This window comes from Sycon ciliatum, chromosome 6 (genome assembly GCF_964019385.1).
Source record: "Sycon ciliatum chromosome 6, ocSycCili1.1, whole genome shotgun sequence".
Classification (NCBI taxonomy): domain Eukaryota; kingdom Metazoa; phylum Porifera; class Calcarea; order Leucosolenida; family Sycettidae; genus Sycon; species Sycon ciliatum.
The window spans coordinates 14,155,675-14,169,134 of NC_088648.1; the positions used below are offsets into that span (position 1 = coordinate 14,155,675).

General features: G+C 44.2%; 1 protein-coding gene across 1 annotated transcript; it reads left to right on the forward strand.

Moving 5' to 3' along the window:
- Positions 1-842: 842 nt before the first annotated feature.
- On the forward strand, positions 843-13,157 carry LOC135818848 (uncharacterized). The gene is made up of 9 exons (XM_065332062.1): positions 843-928; positions 1,139-1,244; positions 3,724-3,872; positions 4,232-4,376; positions 6,492-6,578; positions 7,591-7,746; positions 8,150-8,341; positions 10,309-10,652; positions 12,806-13,157. Exons 2-9 carry the CDS (start codon positions 1,145-1,147, stop codon positions 12,815-12,817), a joined length of 1,185 nt encoding a protein of 394 aa, XP_065188134.1. The 5' UTR covers positions 843-928; positions 1,139-1,144; the 3' UTR covers positions 12,818-13,157.
- The last annotated feature ends 303 nt before the right edge of the window (positions 13,158-13,460 follow it).

Genomic DNA, 13,460 nt, shown 5'->3' on the forward strand with positions numbered 1-13,460 from the left:
CCAAAAGTCCTCGATGCCAGACGGTATCAAAAGCCTTGGCCAAGTCAAAGAAGCAAATGCCAGCAAGCGCTCTGTTATCCCTATGCTGGCACACCTGCTGCACGATGCGGGTCAGTTGAAGAGAGGTGGAGTCGCCTTTACGAAACCCAGATTGTGCGGGACTCAGAAACGGCGAAACATGTCTGTATAAGTGGTCATAAAAGATGCGTTCACATACTTTGGACACGCAGGGAAGAAGAGAGATAGGGCGGTAGTTTGCAGGTTCGTGGCGGGAACCTTAGATGTTAGTATTTGAAAAAATATCTTATTCAACTCTCCATATCGACTAAGACCTAACGCGGAAGAATTGGTCACATATGTTTCCCTATGCTCGTGCCACACCCATTTTGAGTTGAAAAATATGACCAAAATCCTATATATAGGATTTAGCAAATTAAGAGATAATAGTATTAATACGCTTGCCACCCCAAATTCTTCTACATAAGGGGTTTCTGTACGCGCTTTGGGCATTTTGCCACCCCAATGGGCTCCTATATATGGCGGATTTGACGTTATCGCATAACCTCTATACAGGATGGGTCACGCAGCCATTGTCCAACACCGACACCATGTTTGGCCCCACTATCCATATACTGTGTAGGCTGCGCCGAGATCAAGGCGTCCATCGGGGCACCATAGCCAGCCAGCCGTATAAGGGAGCCCTTCTCGCGAAGCGAAGTACAAAATTGGCGTCTGTAGCAAAGGCTCCGCGTGAAGGCCTCCACTCGCCAACCAAGCATATAAGTTATAACAGACTGGCGAGGACCAAAAACCATTGCAGATATTCTCGCTTCATCGTGAGGTGGCATCTTAAGGACTCTCGCTTCCAGCTGTCATCGAAGAGTGTTCTCCTTCCTGTTTCAAAGATCCACGACGTGCTACTGATTTAGTAAGTTGCTCACGGGTCATTTGGGTTTGTACCCGGCATGCTAGATGGCAGATGAGGACCTAGTCTTGAGTTGATTCTGGTGATCTGCTTTTATCAGGTTGTTCTGAGGCTGTTATAGTAGTAACTGTTGGTCTTAGTATCTTACTCAAGGGTGCCGTTGTATTTTCGTGTGGCTGTGGTCCTTAACTCATTGACATTGGTCCTATGCAGGCAAACATGTCGCGTGGTAACTTGTGCATGTCCGTGCCGATGCTTCCGTCGCTAGTCCTGCTCGCTTTCGCTGCTGTCAGTTGTTTGTTACCGACGGAATGTCAAGGTGAGCAGGCCCTTCAGGACTTCTTTTCTTAAAATATGTTATGATAATCGTCAGTTTGATGGAGTTGAAACGGAAAAGACTGAAGAAAAATTGTCCTACATCCTATCTATATGGGCTCTTCCTTTTCACATTAATTTTGTTTCTTATCAACCACCACACCACACCACACCTCAACACGTTGCCACAGCACACCATCAGCAAAACGATACTTCAGTTGGTACTCTGCTCCTTCAGACAGCAGCTGTTTCGATCATCAGGATCTCCCTCTTGATCATTAATTGTGTTGTTGATTAAACATCCGAGTTTCAAATCCGGTAAGGGTTAACAGTTTGCAGTCGTGTTGAGATAGATGCATTGTTCTGGTGGTGACAGGTTATTTTTTCTTCAGACGTTTCCTGTTTACATCTTTCCCTCAAACCAGTGAATATGCATTGTACTGAAGTACTGTACTGATATTCGGAAAGATCAAGACCACAGTACACCGTGCTACATGGTATTAAAAAATATTGGTGCCAAAACAAGCGGGAACAAAACAAAAACTAAAGAAAAAATCGTGTCATGAGTGCCAGCTTGTGTGGTAATAACGTGGGGTACCAAATGTGTGACTTCCAATAGGACCAAAACCTATCTATACCATAATGTGCATGTGTACCCAGTCTAAAAATATTATCTTACTATAGGATTACCCAGAGGCTGGTCGCCTATGAAGGTGTTCACTAGGCCTTTGCGCCTAAGTTTGCGGATAATGCCGGCAGAAAAATTGGCAGAATTCGGTACTTTTTCTGGTAAGTTTCATGCATGTTTGGTATGTGGATCAAGAAATGGAGCAGAATTCGAGGAATTGTCCGCCATAAGGTTTTGTATGGTTCTGCCAATTTCACTGCTTTTCGAGCAGAATCTGCCACCTTTTCGAGCATTATCCGCCAGTGCCTAGTGTTCACCATATTGAATGATGTACATGTACAGTTGCAGTGGCATGAGTGAAGAGTAGAAAGTAATGCAGCATGATGAAAACCATGGGCAAGTGAAAACAGGCAGGAAGAAGACAGGAAGGAATGATGTCCTTCCACCCAGCGAACGTAACCATGTTCCATAAGCGTTTGCGTACTGGTGCCAGCTGGTACATTGGTACTAGGACTGACCAACACCCATACACTTGCACCAGACAACATGCTCATATTAGCACTTGCATCATTCAACCAGTCAGGGGAAGTGAACTGCCGGAAAAGAGAGAAAAATGCCAGACCCACCAGGACTCGAGCCCTTCTAGGTTTGGCCTGGTCCCATAGCTCAGTTGGTTAGAGCACTGCTCATGACAAAGCAAGGTCCCGGGTTCGAGTCCCAGTGGATTTGGCATTTTTTTCTCTTTTCAGGCAGTTCACTTCCCCTGACTGTTTACCTTGAGTTTGAAGTTTACCCCATTCCCATTTCAATCATTCAACCAAAATACTTCCAACCCGCTCAGTGGACATCCTTTCTGACCCTATACCTCTGCCAGATCACGGGGCAAAAGTGTCCATGTTAGGCATTGGCGGATAATGCTCGAAAAGGTGGCATATTCGGCTCGAAAAGCAGTGAAATTGGCAGAACCATACAAACCTTATGGCGGACAATTCCTCGAATTCTGCTCCATTTCTTTATCCACATACCAAACATGCATGAAACTTACCAGAAAAAGTACCGAATTCTGCAATTTTTCTGCCCGCATAATCCGCAAAGGTCTAGTCTATGTACCCGTAACTCATGCAGGATTGGATCACACGTTAGCTGAGCGATGGCGTGAACTGGAGTACCTTCTTGTGTAGCAGCACATTACTATTGCAGATGCTGGGGTCTCGGTCGGTGTTAACCTATAGTTTCAGCGGTGGCTGCTGTGGTATCTCTTTTTGACTAATCTGCCATAGTGCATTCAAAAGCATCAATCGGTAACATGCAAAAAATCCTCGTTAGCCCCAAATATGGCCAGGACACCGGTGTGCAAAGAGAGTCGGTACATGACTATATTTCTTGGCTACTATCAAGCACCAGTCACAGTATCATTCTCTGCCAGGCTATGGACGACAAGCAACACTTTTGACAAACTGCAACCGCAATTTTTTTAGTTTCTGCGGAATCATATTTGCAGTGCAGCATAAGATCTGCATCCCATCCATACATGTACATGTAAATCTCATAATTTTGACTGTACACGGCAAGCATTCCTTTTTTCTTGCCTCAAGTTTCGCATGTACATGCGTCACTCTCTCATGGAATTTTCTCTTATAAGATTGCATGCTTCACACTCTCATGTAATATTCTTTCCTTTCTTCGTCTTTTTGTGAGAGCTTGGACAATCCACTTGTCCAGGCAAGAAGGCAGCAATGCCTGTTCCTTCTGGCGAAGTAAAATAAAATATACCAACCAACCAACCAACATGTACTAGCTTCGATTCATACCACTGAAAGTAAACGTGTACTGTGAATTGTTGCTCACTGTTAAGGTTCGACGTTTTACTGCCGGGGGTTCAACGTAAGCATCACCAGCCAGCCGATCGAGTTCCGCGCTGCCCGAGAGGCCTGCAAAGAGCAACAGATTGATGTTCTCCGGATGAGGGATCATCGTCGGCTGCTTAGGTCTGCCTGCTACACGGTAGGTGTGTGTACTTGAAGTAGGTGGTATTTTGTATGTGCCAAATTATACTTGACTATACGGATCTTCAGTATGGTTTTAAAATGCTTTCGAATGACACACGAGTCGCAGAGTACCACGCGTCTGGATTGGTGTGACTAAAAGTTTCATGCCAGATGGCAATCTTCAGACAACTCTGTGGCTCGTGTGTTACTGCTCTGCTTCCGCACTGAGTGTGTGCGTGTGTGTGTGTGTGTGTGTGTGTGTGTGTGTGTGTGTGTGTGTGTGTGCGCGCGCAGAGGCACTATTAGGTTTTCAAGTTTTCTTACGTAGGGTTTCATGTGTGTTTGTGTTAACATTATTTGCTCCCTGAAATCTAGGACCAGCTATCCGGTCTTCAAAAGCAAGGAATACGCCACGTATGGGTAAAAGAAAAACACAACTCAATGCGTGTTATTGATATTGGGACCAATGACACCATTGTAGAGACCAATCAAACAACGCACGCCTTCATTTGTGCAAAAGGTACGTACACTATATACCTAGGAGTTAGCAGTGTTTGTGTTTCAAATCACAATTTCAATTCAAGTGTATCTCAAACGGTATTTTAAGGGCCGAGTTCTCTTCTGGCAAGTACATGTACAAGTATGTGATGTAACCGATTATTACTGATGTAACGAGATTAGAACTCGGATGGTGAGCCAATATAGTTACGATAAACAAAGGTAAAGGACAAAACGTTACGAGTTATGACAAACTGTCCACCAACGTAACCAGACCTTATACAGTCAGTAAAATGTCTCAGTACTCCTTGTCAGTTTTGTGCCATTTTGTCGCACTTGCTGACTGTATAAGATCTGGTTACGTTGGTGGACAGTTTGTCATAACTCGTAACGTTTTGTCCTTTACCTTTCTTTATTGTAACGAGATTAATTTCTTCTTTGACCTCCGTTTTCAATGCAAGTCTAACTAGAAACAAAGAAGGCACAGTGCGCTTTGGGATGGGGTTAGCATACGTAATGCATGTAGGCATGACGTTCAGATCTCCTACATTCCTGAATCATACATTTAACAGCCCTATAAAACAGAGAGGTTCCAGGCTGTCCAAGAGAGTGCTCAATACCAAGTGGTAGAGCTGGTTCAAACAATAGGAGGACAGAGAAAGTGTTTTTCTAAAACACTTTCTCTGTCCTCCTATTGTTTGCATTTAACAGCCCTATGTAGACACTGCTTGCAGAAAGCCGGCCGAATTGGCTACTTGCTCTGGTGGAAATTCTCGTGCATGTTGGTATGGAGATTCTAGAGGAGAAGCATTCAAAGATTTCCCCTCAAAAGCCCTGCATGGTTCTGAAAATGTCACATAACAAGGCCTACAGTCATCACTATTCGGATCCGAATCCGCCATTCATGTTCCTACTGCGTTTAGGATGGAAAGATGTGAAAGTTCGTGTTTCACCTAGCGCACCTGAAAGTGCGAAAGATCGTGTTTCAAGGGAACTCCTATATTTTGGAGAATCTTTCTGGTGATGTAGTAAACGAGAGAGCTTGGAAGCTCAGGGCCCTGCGCTATGCTTTGTTGCCTAGCTCATCGTGCATGTTGTTAGAACTGATGGAAATGCTTTTTCCTTTGATTAGCTACATCATCGTATTGCAAAAACGTTTCAATGAGATACTGAAGTACAAGTAACGTCTTTTGCATAGCTATGGGACCGGCGCTGACTTTGCCGATCACGAGCGTTCTGGAGTCGACGGGATGTCTGTCCTGACGTTTCCTGGGACCGGCGCTGACTCTGCCGATCACGGGCGTTCTTCTTCTTCTTCTTCTTCTTCTTATTATTATTATACTGACGGCAACTAACATCCATTCTGATTGCATTTACTCGTCTCCCTACTTCGTTTTTTTCTTCAGAAAATCTCCCCATACAGCAGGGAGTCGTTTACATAATATGACTCCCTGCTATAGATCTAAATGACTGTATATACGTTATAATGATTATGCTATCGGCCTACATGCGATTCCCGGGCTGGTCGACAGGCGGCCCAGCCAGCCTGCTAGTGGGATCTCGGCCTCGCACACAAACCCACAGAAAATGTTACTGCACTGAATGCATTCCCCCGATACACTTCGCATATATACTCATTCTCTTGATGGTACCGTACTCTTGATGGTACGGGACAGGTACGGGATAGCGCTAGGCATATCGATGGCACAAACAAACAAAAATATTGTGGTCAGCTGTCTTTGCTGGTACGGTACAGTACGGGACAGATACGGGATAACGCGAGGCGTGACACAAACAAACAAACAAACAAATAAACAAACAAACAAACAAACAAACAAACAAACAAACACCAAATTAAAACTGTGTGGACCCTGGCTAGCGCCAGACGTTACTGAAGTAACGTCTTCTGCATAGCTACGGGAATAAAATAAAATAAACAATACAAAAAGTGTACGTGGAGATAGGAAGGTAATTAACGCAATAGTTTTGCTGATGGTGTTTGTACTGAGTGCGCAGCTTACTCTATTTATTGCGTTAAATACAAACAGTGTGAGTCATTGTCTCTCTCTCTCTCTCCCTCTGCCTCTCCCTCTCCCTCTCTCTCGTTCTCTCTCTTCACTGCATTTCCTGTGCTCAGATTGGAATGAATGCAAATTCACGGATGCACCTTGCCCAGAGGGCACTGAATGTGTTAACAGCAAGGGCAGTTACAAGTGCATTCGATGTAAGTCAATTGTCTCTCCATCAAGTGTTTCTCTGCTAGTTTTCACAGCTATTTATGGCAGCGGTGATTCAGGGTGGTTTCTTCTCATACATTGTAGCTACACGTGCTGTCTGGCCGACCTCATTCACACCTAGTTCGAATCATTTCGTTGATCATAGTAGGCTGAAAGCTGCTGTCTATCCCCATATTATCAAGTTGTTGCACTGTTTCGGAAAATAGACAGGCATTTCTCTCGTGCAACAAGCGGAAGTCATTTGAACCGTTTAAAGAGGCACACGCATATTAGACAAGCGCAATTCGGCATTCGCTGCATTAGACAAAAATTCAGAAAATATTTGAAAGCAGGTACATGCATATTTACATGTAGGAGAAACTTAAAACATCATGAAAAGACGGAGGGCGTACTGTGGCTACCAGAGAAGTTGCCAGCTTCCCACTGATTGTGCTCTCCGCAGAGATAACCTCTGTGGTGTTGGTGACAGAGAATTTCAACCACAGCAAAGATGAGAGGAGACTTGTCCCGCACAGTCCATGTTGATTCCGAGACGGGAATGGTCGGAGAAGTGCGCTGCGCCTGACCTGCACAGCTCTTGTAGCACCTACTACTCCTTTCTTGTCTTTGTATTTTGTCTCTTTCATTACCCCATTACTTTGTAGGGATGAGCACATAGTATAAAAAGAAGAAAAAGAAGAAAAAGAAGAAAAGAAGAAGATAATAATGTAATGTTGCCATCACTTGAGTATTGCAGTCATCGAGAAACAATGAGAAACTACCTGCTACATCATTAGAGATCTCATGTTTACGCATTTGAAAAATCTCAAGATTTCTAATGGTTCTCAAGATACATGTACTAGCACATATTACAAATCCCTGGTTTTCTGATGGTTCTACAGAAATATTATTTTTATAAATCGCTTGATTTTTGGAGGTTCCTTGTTCATGATAGTATTGATACATGCTGTTCCCTACATAGGCCTTAATTCACGATTTTTCCTTGTGCTCGTTTATCAGATGAGTGCCCTGAAATGAGAGTGGAAAATGGCAATCTGCTTGCTACATTTGTGGATCTGTCGGCCACTGCCACATGTGATGAGGGTCACCACTCGACGAGGAAGGTACAATGTACAGCGAACGGCTGGGAACGAACGGAGGGCTTGTGTTCTGATCGTAAGTGGCGTATCTGTTGCATTGTTGGCATGAAAGCAATTTTGTAAGTGCAATAAAGAATATAATTGATGCAGACATGGCCAAACAACAACGGATTTTAAAAAAGGAATTAGAAACAAATATTATCCAAAATCGATTTTCACGTTATTATGATTACTACACTTGATCTACTCACCTCCCACCGCTTTAGGAGCTGCATCTGCGCCTTGATCCTTGAAGGGTGATGGCGTTGCTACGGACGCAAAAAACTCGGTCTCTACCCGAGTCTGACGGGAACCGTGAATTTGTTTTTACATTTGTGTGTCTTGTATGGGCAGACTAATTGTGCATATCGTTGTGGATACTACTGCAGGTGTTGGGTCTTCTGCTGAGTCAGATTTTCCTTTTACCCTGGTGTCCGCAGATCTCCGGTGCTCGAAAACAAGTATTGCTAATGGTGTCATACCTGCTGGACCAGCAGGCCGTACTGTGCTGCCCACATGTGATGATGGGTACACACCTCGTGGATATCTAGCTTGCAATGCTTTGTTGGGATGGAGCCTTACCACGCCAGACTTCAATAATCCCTACGGAATAGAGCAGCAGTGCAGGAAATGTAAGTAGCAAAATCGTACTGTATGGCCACACATGCATGTCTGAGCGGCGGGTGTTATTATTAATATTCACTATGAGATGACATTGTGAGAGCGAGGTGGCGGCTCTTTGGCCATGTCCTGAGACTAAACGACGATGTACCAGCACGCGTTATGATGGCAGCATACTTCGAAAACCCAAGTTCCGCTGCCACCTGGCGGGGCCGGCCACGTACCACTCTGCCACTGAGTCTGCACCAGGACCTGCAGCGTATCGGGGGGTCGCTCAAGAAACGCGAGGAACTTGAGAACCTCCATGCCATCTCCCAGTCACGACAAGACTGGAAAGACCTATGCAGCAATGTGATAAAAGCATACATCAAAGCCTAATACTGCTTCTACCTGTGGCAGCTGCATGGCCGTACGGTGTACCATAACATAACTCATTGACCAACATATTTTGTGAAAATATTATCCTGTAAAAGAATAGGAATGTAAACAATATACCTGTGAAAACACAACCTTGAATGCTACTAACACAACCTGTGACTACAATAATCATGAGATCAACCCCAAAACATTTCTTGCAGTTTACTTTCGTAGAGTTTGTAACTTTGTGTTCCTCAACACAACTTGCAGCTTTCTTCAAAAATATCCTCAACCTTCGTTCTGTCCTAGATCGTGTATACATACATTCATTGTTTCGTCTCATTGTGGAGCAGCTTATGCGAAGGCTAGCCAAGCTTGCTTGGCGATGCCAACGCGGAAAAGCCTATAATAATAAATAATAATGAGATGACAATCTAAAAAGTTTTTAGATTGTCATCTCATAGTGAATATTCACCACCAATATGATAATTATGGCTGTACATGTACATGTATGAGACTAACCAGTCTAATGACCGATACTTGGTAGCGCACCGCGTGTGTGGTGGCCAGCACTGTAAACACCAGCACTCTACAAGTACAAGGCACCGGTATGTCCATTATATTAGCACCAGCACCAGAACCAGCACCAGCGCCAGCATTAAAACACTAACACTAACTAATATTTGAATTTGAAACTCGGATGTTGAGCCATAAATAAATGTAGAAAGGAAAAGGACATATGGATACGAGCTACGAGCTACGAAGATGTGGTGAAGCTAGGTGTCAGGACATTGAATGTCTCAGTACTCTGTCAGTTTTGTGCCTAGTTATTGCACTTTCTGACTGTATATAGTATCCAGTGATGGAGAGTTACTCTTAACTCGTATCCATATGTCCCTTTCCTTTCTAATATTTGAATGTAAGGAAAAAATTGGAGGCGTATACATTTTTGACAGAAAAGGTGTCAGCACCGACGCAATCCACACAGTCAAGTGTGTTTTGGAAGCGTTATAATATTATATTCGGAAGTTGTCCCCTGAACTATGTGTTCAGAAGGAAAATGTTTTGTCACTTCAGTTGTTTGGCGCTAATCCTCGTGAAAGTGTCAGGAGTGCTTCTCCTCACTGATGTTTTCATTATGTTTTAGCCATTTCTTCACCTTCACCCTGTTTTTGACCTGTTCTGCTGAATTTTATTTTTTCCATACGTATAGCGTGAGGTTCTCGATCTTTGCTTTTGCTGTAGCTCTTATAAGTTGCTGTATTTTGACATTTTTCCATTATTTCCTGTACTTACCCATGATGAGAAGGGAACGAAAACGTTTGGTTACTAAATTGGATTACTTGACTGTGTGGATTGCGTCGGTGCTGACACTTTTCCTTTCGTAATATTTGAATGCTTTGAGTTCTCGGACCATTGTTGTTCTCACATTCTGATTTTTGTAATAAACACGTCGTGTCGACCAGCACGAACACCAGCACTAGTATCACCAGCACCACTAGCGCCAGCACCACCACCACGACCACCACCCACCACCCACCCCTCATCTTGGTCTATGAATTGCTTACACACAGACACACAACACGTTTGTGTCATTGTCTGTCCCATGTTGTGCTTGCAGTGAACCGGTGCTTAGTAACGAATGCCTATTTCAATGTACAAGCAGTCGGTTCAAACTCACGCAGCTCAACCTACACCGACCATCTTGAAACCTGCTTATCCGTTGGTCGCCGCCTGCCAAAAGCCTCCGAGGTTCCCTGTCTGAAGTCTGTCCTGAGGCAGTTGCTGAATAAGTCCCCTCAGGCAGGGTATCGCAATGCCTTTTTATTGGAGGAGAGAACTGCTTATGTCCTGAACATGACAGCTGCTGGAGCTATTCGTGCGTCTTCACTATCGCCAATGCAGAAGAATGAAGTCGTTCCCGGGGCTGTATATGCTGTATGCATGCAAGTCTGCAAGAAGACGGTAAGAATGCACTTTTAAAGAGATTTCAATAGTTGCGTACGGTTTCAGCACACAGCACCAAAATACAGACACAAACACATGCGCACATACTAGCGTATACACATGCACGCACTTTGCCATGTGTAGCGGAAATTGCAGTAGCTCCATTGGGATTGGAATAACACGGGGTTTACATCTTTGGCACACTTTGAGCACTAGTTTTCAGCGGTTGTTAGCAATATTCATTAATGACTATGTAGAATTCGAAGGCTAAACAAGGCTTCAGAGGTAACAGAAATTTCATGTGCAATTTGATCCCTGTAGAGACTGATTCTGTTCGAAGCAATATCCATGCTGGTCAAGAAAACTATGAGCACCCAACCATGACAACCCAGGGTTGACTTTGGGCCCGGCCACCTCAAAGACAATCTTGTGACTTAAGAACGGCAGCCAAACCACATGGGAGCACAAATTCGTCAAGAAACTGCCGTATCCTTTCACGAAAGAAGGGAATGCGCGGAATTGCTTAATTGGCTGAATTTAGTCTCTCAAACATAGTGCAAATGCATAAATAGTTCCGAAAGATTCGCTACATACACGCTTCACCAGTACTTTGAAACACACTAGTGCAAATGCATTTCGAAGTCTCTTCAGTGAGTCCGAGGGAAGTTGTGAACAGTCGCTGCTGGGCTCGCCACGGCACCAGAGCTTATAGGCTATTTATACTACGTTACGATACGCGTCACGTTTTGGAATACGACGTACTGGCAGACGTCATTTTCATGCTGGTGCATTCACACAGGCACGCACACGCTGCTCATACAGCTGTGTGTACAGCTTCTTTTGGACACAAACTGCTGGGAACGACAGAACAAACCTCGGTACATGGTCTGGATACGTCGTCTACATTTTCGTATCAGGGGTGCGATTTTCCCGCCACGTTCCATGTTGTCATGGCTATCCGGACGAAAACAGGCGTAGTGTGAATGGCCCATTAGTGGTCGAGCAATGTTGTCCATAAACGAGGGTTCCTGGTTCGAATCCTGGCGGCGCAAGTCAATACTTTCTTCAGTCTTTCTTTCCCCATTCAACTTCATGAGCCTTAGACATATCACTATGTGATGGTAGTTTGGAAGATGTTCATTGGGAATGATGCATACTTGCCAACAAAAACGAATTAAAAAGTAAGAGAAGTCAGAGAGAATAGAGAGATGTAACAAAGATTTTGGATAAGTCAGAGAAGTTGAATACATAAAACATTTGGAGATGAAACAGAGAACTCATTGAAGTGTAGGAAAGGGGAAGGGGGCGGGGGTGTGCAATGGTACTGCGGTCACTGAGCTTGAGAAAATGTACACGTATGGCTTGAAGGCAGACATAAGGCCACACCAAGTTATTTCTATGTTTCGCTTCACCGCCTGCGTACCTTTTCGAATCGTTGGCAATAACAAAATAACCGAAACGAGTCAATCGATGGCCATTCTGGCGAACATTCTCTAGCCAGTATGGCAGATCACTGAGATCAGAGATTATCAATCTTGCATTCCAGACGATGGTAAGTTAGAAGGTGCGAGCGATGAAAGTATCCATTTTTCCAAGCCGCTAGGGCCTGCACACCAAGCGAGCGGCGATTCCAGGTGTCAAGGACTTCGAGATTTTCCACTATCGTGAAGGAGTGGAACTCCACTCGACCCATGTCAAAGTTCTGAAGGAGCCATCCATGGAGTCTTTTGCTATTATTGTATCACTCCAGCCCCCTCTGCAAGCTCTCCTGTGGCGACATTTTGCCATTTTGTACTTAAGGGACAGTTTAGCAGTGATATTCTGTCTGCACCATGGCTCAGTACACATAGAATTGGGTCTTGTTTTTCGACTGTTTTTGTTTTTTTTCCGCCCGCCCGCGTGCCTTTTCCAGAAAATGGTCGACGCGAAACATGGAATTTTAAAACTATGCGTGGCCCTAATCTTTAAAAATAGAATTTGGTGTACATGTACTTCTAATATGTGCCCCTGTACGGCTCGCTAGCCACACAACCCAGGGATACATGTAGCCTTTTTCTCATACGTTGTGTAATGCTATGGCTTTTGCCTTGTGTGTGTGTGTATGTGTATGTGTGTGTGTGTGTGTGTTTGTGTGTGTGTTTGTGTGTGTTTGCGCTTGCGTCTGCACACAGGCTAATGTTTAGACTACGGACAGTGGACAAGCGACTGAATCAAGCCAAGTACTTGTCCAAATACTTGGAATAGGGCCAATATTAGTATTGACCGGCAGTGCAGACAAGTTCAGTTTCATATGTGACATTGTAAATTGAAACGAAGGTTATTTTCTACGCCAAGAGTAGCTCATTCTCCACATGTTCTTTGCGTCTCTAGCTCTGTTGCTTTTCATTTGTTTTTATTTGACATTCTTAAAAATATGAACACGAGTTTTGTCTGAACTCTTATCTTGATCGGTTGTTTCTGTTTTTTGTTTTTGTTTTCTTTTGTTCTGTGTTTGATCGGATCAATCCGACGTCCGCATCTGAGCACTGTATTTACAGTATGCTGATGTGTGTGTGTGTGTTTGTGTGTGTGTTTGTATGTGTGTGTGTGTTTGTGTGTTCGTGTGTGTGTGTGTGTGTGTGTGTGTGTGCGTGCGTGCATGCGTGCGTGCGTGTGTGTGTGTGTGCGTGTATGTGTGTATGTGTGTGTGTGTTTGTGTGTGTATGTGTGTATGTGTGCGTGTGTGTGTGTGTGTGCGTGTGTGTGCGTGTGTGTGTGTGCGTGTGTGTATGTGTGTGTGTGTGTGCGTGCGCGCGCGCGTGTGTGTATGTGTGTGCGTGTGTACCA